At 41.0% G+C, this 8,407-nt stretch overlaps 1 protein-coding gene across 1 annotated transcript; it reads right to left on the reverse strand.

Moving 5' to 3' along the window:
* Nucleotides 1-2,377: 2,377 nt before the first annotated feature.
* klhl38b (kelch-like family member 38b) lies at nucleotides 2,378-6,622 on the reverse strand. The gene is made up of 5 exons (XM_046400602.1): nucleotides 6,467-6,622; nucleotides 4,085-5,305; nucleotides 3,857-3,998; nucleotides 3,636-3,741; nucleotides 2,378-3,451 (listed from the first exon to the last, which is right to left on the reverse strand). Exons 2-5 carry the CDS (start codon nucleotides 5,302-5,304, stop codon nucleotides 3,162-3,164), a joined length of 1,758 nt encoding a protein of 585 aa, XP_046256558.1. The 5' UTR covers nucleotide 5,305; nucleotides 6,467-6,622; the 3' UTR covers nucleotides 2,378-3,161.
* Nucleotides 6,623-8,407: the final 1,785 nt, after the last annotated feature.

Below are 8,407 nucleotides of genomic sequence, written 5' to 3' on the forward strand. Positions count from 1 at the left end.
ACATGGAAAGTCCCAGCAAGTGCTCGGTCAGTTGGTGACTGACTGACTGGTTTAGAAGGAAGCTATGACCTAAGGGTCTAAAGAGTTATTCAGTGAATCACAAACAGTGATGAATCAGGCGTGCACTCTGTTTAGGGTTAGTCCTGTCATAATTTGAAATTTCTGTTTAGTTAGTTTCTTGTTTTATTTTGCACATGTTCTCCATTTGTATCGTCTTTAGTTTTTCATTTCCTGTCTTTGTTTGTATCCCTCCTTTTTTGATTGTTTGCTCCTCCCTATTAATTTCACCTGTGTCGTGTTACCACCCCTTTATATACCTGTGCCCTCCGTGTGTGTTGTCAGTTTGTGTTTGTTTCCTTGTTTCTTGCATCTGTGTTTTGTGTTCTTCTTTGCATTCCCTGACTTTTCTGCATTGGTTTGCATTATTCCCTTTGTTTGGATTTCTTTTCATTTAGGACTATTTTGAAACAGAAGGGAATAAAGGGGGGGCTCCCAGCCGCCTTTAGTTCACCTTTTTCTGGTCCCTTTAAAGTTTCTTTGTTCACCTTATCTCTTGTGTCAGTGTCTGCATATTGGGTTCTTCATTTAGTGACTTTGTAACAAGTTCAGCTAGTATAAAGTAGTTTAGACCACTCCTGCAATAATAAGAAAAGGTAGAACGTTCTAATTTTCAGTGATGTAATCTGTGTGGCTCTAGGGATAGCACTGTTGGTCTTTAAGTCCAATACTTTGGCCTAAGACTGAAATATCAGAACAGCATGTTTACTTACCAGTTCTGTATAGATATGCTCCCGAGATGAGGAAGACTTTGGTGACTTTGCTTGAGTTAAGTAGTGAATGTTAGCATGTTAATATGTTGATGATGAACCTGGTAAAAGGTGTATCTGCGAAACGTTCGCGTATTAGCATTGTCATTGAGAGCATGTTAGCATACTGTGACTAGCATTTAGCTCATGCAACATCTAGCAAAACTCTTAGCCCTGTGGGAATTTACATACTGTGACAATTGTGTTCCAAATTACAGTGTATTTTAATTGTCTGTCTTCAGTAGCAATGCTCGCTTCAAGGTGAAAGGTTTGCAAAATATAAATTTCTGCCATGTTTTCATACCCATGCGTGCACGAGGAGTCAAATTAGAACAGTTTAAAAGGTTGTCAGTGAATCATCTTTCTCTTTCCATATCCTCTGTCCATCACTGCTGTTTTTGTTGTGATGTTATGACCAGACAGGACAGCTGTTCAGTCCTGCTTGACCGTCCAAAAACCCTAATCACAAACACACACACTCACACATATGCACATAGTCACACACATATACACCTGTTGCTGCTCCTCCTGGTTGAGTTTCATCACTCGCTCAGATTCTCTGTTGTGAAACCCTGCTCATCAGTTTCTCTCTCTCTCTAGTCGTCTTTCACATCTGCCAGCTTGCGTGGCAACCGACAGGACCACAAGCCACACGTGGTGTAACTTTCACCCCCTTGTTTGTTTCTCAAAATAACATCAGATCACCTATAGTTTTTCCAGCCCCCCCCCCCCCCCCCACCTTTTTCTCACACACTCCACCCACTGTCCTCTGGGCTTCATTTGCTGACAGGGAGCGACAGAAACATTTGACCCAATGACTTCTGGTGTCAAAGAAATGTGCATAGACTCCTGTGTAACACCTTGTGATCACATCATGTTTACTCCACATGAAACGGCTGACGCTGGTCTCTGAAAGTCATTGATGAATAAATTATGTAATCGATTTAGTTGTTTAAATTCTTCCTTTTAAAGAAAATCGTGTAACATTTTACAGAGATTAGAATCAGCTACACCTCTTGATATCTTTTCATTTGAAAAACTCTCAGCCCTCTAAATTGTGGTCCCACTTAACTAAATCACAAGTGACATTCTTCTTTCTGGTTTAACAGGCAACTGAATCTGACTTTGATGCTTTACTGTATCTGTCTCCGCTTCCTGTCCATCTCTACGTTCTTTCTTTATCAGTATGAAAAATCATGGTAGTTCGATGAGACCCCCTGAGGCACCCCTGGCTTTAGTTTCACCTTCAACAGGTGGAGTAGAGCCATTTCAACATGTTCCCACTAGATGATATTTAAGGCTGTTTTTTGTAAATGGATACCTTTTCTATATTGTTTTATGTGCTGTCCTGTATCATGGCAGGAACCTGTTTGGGCTTGTAAATTCCTGTGTGGACAAGAGTGTGAGCAGGGTCAAACAGACATGTGATGATACATACAGGACACATGTTGCTCAGATTGCGTTTGCTGTGAACTGACTAAACACTGTTAGGACATACTGTATTGATAGAGAGATGAAGAGAGGCCACATGTATGTACTGTCTTTTTATTTTTAAAAAATCAAGAGTTAAAATTAGATAAAAGCAGTACAAAAGCATCAGAAATACCCTTAAAAAAGATATGATTGAACCTTAATACTAAATGCAGAAAACTGCACTATTCAGGTTCATCAGGAAAAGTCAGTTCTCATTGCACCATACATTATATGATGCAGAACTATGCTGTGCATAACAAGGCTCTAAGGCCAAAGCAGTGATTACAAAACTAAAAACGTCAGCAATGGTTGTATTTAAATGTCTAAAACTACATTTTAACAAATTTATTAAATGTCTGGTAGCTTGTTGCTCACAATAAGTTCATCTTCATTTTGTACTGAAGCAACAGACCATGATCCAAAAGTTAGCCAGACAAAGCAGCAGGTTCAGATCAAACAGCTGAACATTGACTCACACCAATCAGTGCACAGCCCCAGGATTTAAACATGACAAAAGAAATCTCATGATTGAGAACAGGCCAAAAGTAGCACTTTCACCATTTGTGAAGTCCAACAGGTTAAGATGGGGCTGTGCAGCAGAGGGCAGCTTGTGTTCACAGGGTTGGTTGTTAAATAAAAACACAAACAATTAACATGAAATATTGTAAGAAACATTTTCAGTTATCAAAATTCTTTATGAATATTTGAGATATGCATGAGGCTATGTGTCAGGGTACAAGTCCATCTCTCATGAAAACATGAAGATCTGCTACAAAATGAAAACGCTGTACACTGTATTTACAATTTGTCGTGTCATTCCGTTTTAAATAAATTAATTTCTAATTAAATTCATTTTTATTTCATACATGAATCACACCTCTGCTATGATTTTGTCCATGTCTGTGAAACATGTGTCAAAGTCAGGGAGCCATGGTCAAAAAGTTTATACGGCAGAGTCCCCTTGGAAGTCCAAGTGTCTGTCTTTGGGTCATAGCACTCAAAGTTGTCCGAGTCCTCGATAACGTCATGGCCGTTGATGGAACGTCCACCAGTGATGTAGAGTTTCTTATTGAGGACGGTGGCAGAATGGTGCATCCTCCTCTCCTTCAGGTTGGCACACTTGATGAAGCGGTTGGCCTTGGTATCGTATGCGATCACTCTCCTGGTGTATCCTGTGACAGGAGAGGCATTAATTTGAGAGGGGTGGCACGAGTGAATCAGGCAGAGACGCTGTGATGTAACCGTGCAGTCTAATTCATCAGGAAATTAGTGGATACTAATGAATTACAGAAAAAGGAGGTGCTCTTTTTATAGATTCCTCACTCATTATTAACCTTTGACAGCACTATTATCTACCTCCAATGATGTAGATTTTCTCATCCATAATGGCAGCTGGAGCCGACACATTCTTCACTGTTCTGTTCTCCATCTTAGACCACATGTTCCTGGCAATGTGATACACCTACAGTAGGGGGTATGGAGAGGGGAGGGGGGTGAGTGAATGAATGATGATGAGATTTACCAAACAAATAAAAACATAAGCAGTGACTGAGTGATTGATGAATTTTCTGTCTTACCTGTATTATTCTTACTGGGTTCTGCATGGCGTCCTCACCTCCAAACACGTAGATCCTCTGGTTGATAGCAGCCACTGCAGGGTGCAGCACAGCCTCAGGCATGGGCGCCATAGTTGCCCATTGGTTGAACATGCTGTCGTACCTGCCAGCATTAGTGAGAGCTGTGTTATTATTTGCCACTTTTGTGAGTGTTATGCTTTATGTGTTTATCATTATGGTCCAGCTGACCTCTCCACACTATCTGTCAGTCGTCTGTCAGAACCAAGGCCACCTAGGACAAAAATGAAGTGCAAGTAGGAGACACTCTGGTGGGCAAAGCGTGGCTCCAGCATGGGCTCCGCCATCCGCCACTGGTTGGTCTTGAGGGAAAGGGTGTAGACGGTCGTGCTGACCTTGGTGTACTTTGTGTTTGTGGTCAGTCCTCCAATAACATACAAGACACTGTGAAGGGCGACATAGGAAGCTTTATACAGACGAGTAGGCAGCTTGGCAAGCCATTGCCACTTTTCGCTCTTCTCATCGAAGACAAGGGCCTCCCTTGAGGTCTGCTCGTTGTTCTTCCTTCCTCCCACCACCACCAACATGTCATGGCAGGAATAGCGCCTTGGTGCGACCCAGAGACGTTTCAATTCAGCTGCTGTGTCACCAATACATTTTGTGCTGACAGAAAACATTAGCCGTCTCACAGACTCTATGAGCTCAGTGCAGAGGGTGGAGGACTGGATCAGAGGGTCGTTGGCTATGAACTGGAAGAGGTATGTTGGATGGATGTAGCGAAGGCGAACTTTCTTGAAAAGGTCACTGATGGCCCCACGCCTGGATAAAGGATCATGGTGAATCCAAGCAACAAGTGTCTCAAAGACCTGCTCCTCCTCTGCACAAAGACCATCGTCCTCCAAGTATCCCATGAGTTCTGATAAGGAGAGCTCACACAGATCCTCAGATGCCGACACATCGGAGAAGCTCTTCATGGCCATCTCCTTTGCTTTGTCTCTCAAACTGTTACAGTTCATGATCTCAGAGAGTCTTATCATGCTCAAACAGTTGTCAGGGCTTAGTTGCTCCTGCAGGAAGCTTGAGCAGGCCTCAAAAAGGCGGCCATATTGCAACATGGATGCGGCCTGCATCAGAGGCAGCACAATATCCATGCTGATACTAACGAGACCTGTGTAAACGTAGTCAATGATTCTGCTCAGAATGGCTGATGTGATGCCCTTCAAGTTAATCCTGGTCTGCTGTCTCTCCATGAAGTTGTTGCAGAACATGCCTCTGAAGTAGGGGCTGCTGGAGACCAGGACATTGCGATGACAGGGAATCTCTGTGTTATCTGAGCACAGCAACACATCAGTCAGGATGCTTTCCTGTCTCAGTGTGTTGAGCTGAAGGAGCAGGTTAGAGGACTGCTCCTTGTCTTTGTAGTGAAAGACCTCGACTGCCGGTCGATCCATGCTAAAGAGAGAGACCATGTTGTTATTGTCAAATCATTGAATTTTCAGGCTTTTTTAAATTTCTTTGTTCATTTGATTTTTACTAAGCTCAAACCTCCATCAGCCTGTGTGGACAGTCACATAAGCAGCACAGTTTTTCATTCACATGTTGCTATACAGGTGTTCACATAATCACCATTTGAGGGCTTTTCTATAACATAATCCATCACATGAGTCAACGGTAGATCTACTTTAATATGGGACCCTTTTCACCAAAACTGGATTTATCTTTACTTTAGATTTTAGTGCACATTATTATGCCACAACTATCATTAATAGGAGTAGAAAAGATTATCGTTATTATTATAGATTACTACCACCACTGATTTAAAACCCCCAGAACTGACAAGGATCATAAGGGTAGTGAATCATTCAAACACGTACACCACACACCAGGCTAAAAGTTCAGTTCAATACAGTCCTGTGTCATATATCTGAAATTTAGTCTGCAAATATTCTTTCCCCAAAATCACACCTAAATGTCCAGTTTACACAAGTAATTTGAAACCTGTTTAACTTTGTTATGTGGCTTTAGATTATTACCTGTTGGTAAATGGGCCCAATTCAGCACTGCTGCAATCAGACTTCTTAGGGCCTGCAGTATACCTGTCTGATCATTTTGGAGACTATTTGTGTAAGTAGATTACTACAGAAACACCTGCACAGATATCTCTGTGACTGACTGACTGTAATTCATTATCCTGAAACAAGTGGTGCTTATGCGATTATGTTTATGTGGAATCGAAGTGTTTTAGTCTCATTCTTTAAGCTGAATGAATGCAAGTGAAGCTTTATTCCCTTCTGTTTCATGCAGTGCAAAACAACACAAATAATAATGATAACTTTATTTATATAGCACCTTTCGAAAACCAGATTTCTGAAGTGCTTAACAATCATCTAAAAACAAAACCGACAAAATCGTTTACAAATAGAAGGAAATAAACAAAATATAAATGAAGAAAATATAGTTTACATTTAAAGCAACTAAATTTGACTTTAAGATTTCACTTCTGATTAATATTTAGATCAAATTAAATTACACCAGAGCCTTGTCAGCATCTTACAGTGAATAAACAATCCCTTTGCTGCTGGTAGATCATGAAGCCATACCGGAATCTCTTACCTGTCCCTCTCCCTTCTTTCTCTCTCTTTATCTGTTTTCTGAGGGTCCCACCCTGTATCCGAAGCAAGGTCTCAGCAGAAAATCTGATGTCTTGACATTTTCCTGTACTTTGTTCCTCTTTGCTCTCGTGTTGATGCTGTGTGACTGCATGTTCCAAAGGGGGCTGTCTCTTTGTAGGAGTGTGTTGCGTACTGTTTGTTGTTATGGTCTCTCTCCACGAGGTCCTCTGTGTACATTCCTCCTCTAAAAATAGAGGCCTCTGTTTGGCAACACTGCTGCAGACTCACATGTCACATGTTAGAGCGCTGTCTCAGTGCATGTCTGACTCCTTCACTTAATCTCTTTCTTTCCTGCTATTTCTTTCTCTCTTTCTGTCTTTCTTTACCTCTTCCTCCGATATCATATATTCATTTCAGTGCTTGCCCCCGGTCCGAATTCTCATTTCTTCTCAATAGCTTGTATTTCTCCTCACTCCCTCATCTCTGTCTCTGTCTGGCGCGTGATTGCAGCAGTGAAAACAGCACTGATACTTGATAACACTCATTTTGTTGGCTGCTCACACTGCCGGCTGGCTGGTTGAAAGCACAGGGATATAAAAACAGGATTAGGTTACTGCAGAGGTACACAATGACACGATGGTCTGCATGTGAGGGAAAGGAGCAGTCACATGTAAAACATTCTTTTTCACATTACCAAGATTACTTTGAGTTCAATGAATATGTTTCAAATTTACCAAGAGGCCTGGGGTGATGAAGAAAAATGAGAAATGTTGTACTCTGGTCATGTGATATGCTGCAAAATGTTTTGGCCTCGCTTGTACAGACAGTATTCATCCTCTAAGCATGAAGAAATCTCCAAATTTAACTGTAACTCAACAACAGATGCTTGCGTTTCCCATCTTTGTATTTGTAAGGCTCATTTCCATCTCATTTGTCTTGTGCACCCCGAAAAGGTTAAGCTTATTCACTATGGTACCAGCTATCACAGAGTACATCTCACAAAGTGGCAATAATTGTTTGCCTCCTCCTTAAGGCTGGAGAACAATCGAAGAATTGCATCAGCTTCGTAAATGTGGGAGTACGAAAGGAACAACACTAGAATGCATTTCAGTCGTCAAAGATAGTAATGTGACATGTTTTTCTTGTACTCAGGGTTGTTTACAGAGCTTGGCAAATCAGGCATAAATAGCTGCTTGAGTGACCAACACCACTGGAGTGCAGTTCAGTATGGATTGCACAACAACATCACTAGCTGAGACCACAAACTGCTTGTTCTTACTTGCCATCTAAGTGGACAATTTGTCAAGTTGTTGTTTGTGGGCTACACTGCAGCAAATACAAGCCAAAAAAATATGAAATTGTCAAAAGACATGCACGAGGAGCACAATATTTTACAAAAGGAATTCTAACTGAAAACATCACATATTCAAAAGGTCACAATATTCACTTGTAACACCGTGAAGGCAGGGATTCTCTCATGTAGCAAGCAGTCAAAAGTAAACAGCACCATCTAGTGTCTGTGTCTACAAAAAGGCATTTTAAGCTATTGTGAGAACTGCCTCCCTCTATAACTAACGTCTTTTCATCTTTAACTTTTCCTGAGTATATTCAGGGCTTTATTTCAAATTAAAATACACAAAAAAAAAAATAGATGAGCTGACTTGTATGTCATTATCTGTATCTGCAGGACAATCCTGACTGTATTGAATAACAAACAAACATGATTACTAAGAGTTGATAAACATAAATAAAACCGGAATGCAATCATATGCACATAAAATGTGTTTACCAACAGCTTTTACGAAGTCCTCCTGAGTCTACATAATGATATCTTTTACACAGTTTTGTGTTTCACAGAGTGATGAACCTTGCCTCATCATTGCTTGGCTGAGCCTTTTGAGGATACACCTTTCATGCCCAGCCATGGTACTATCTACTGTTA

The sequence above is a fragment of the Scatophagus argus genome, chromosome 9 (genome assembly GCF_020382885.2).
Source record: "Scatophagus argus isolate fScaArg1 chromosome 9, fScaArg1.pri, whole genome shotgun sequence".
Classification (NCBI taxonomy): domain Eukaryota; kingdom Metazoa; phylum Chordata; class Actinopteri; family Scatophagidae; genus Scatophagus; species Scatophagus argus.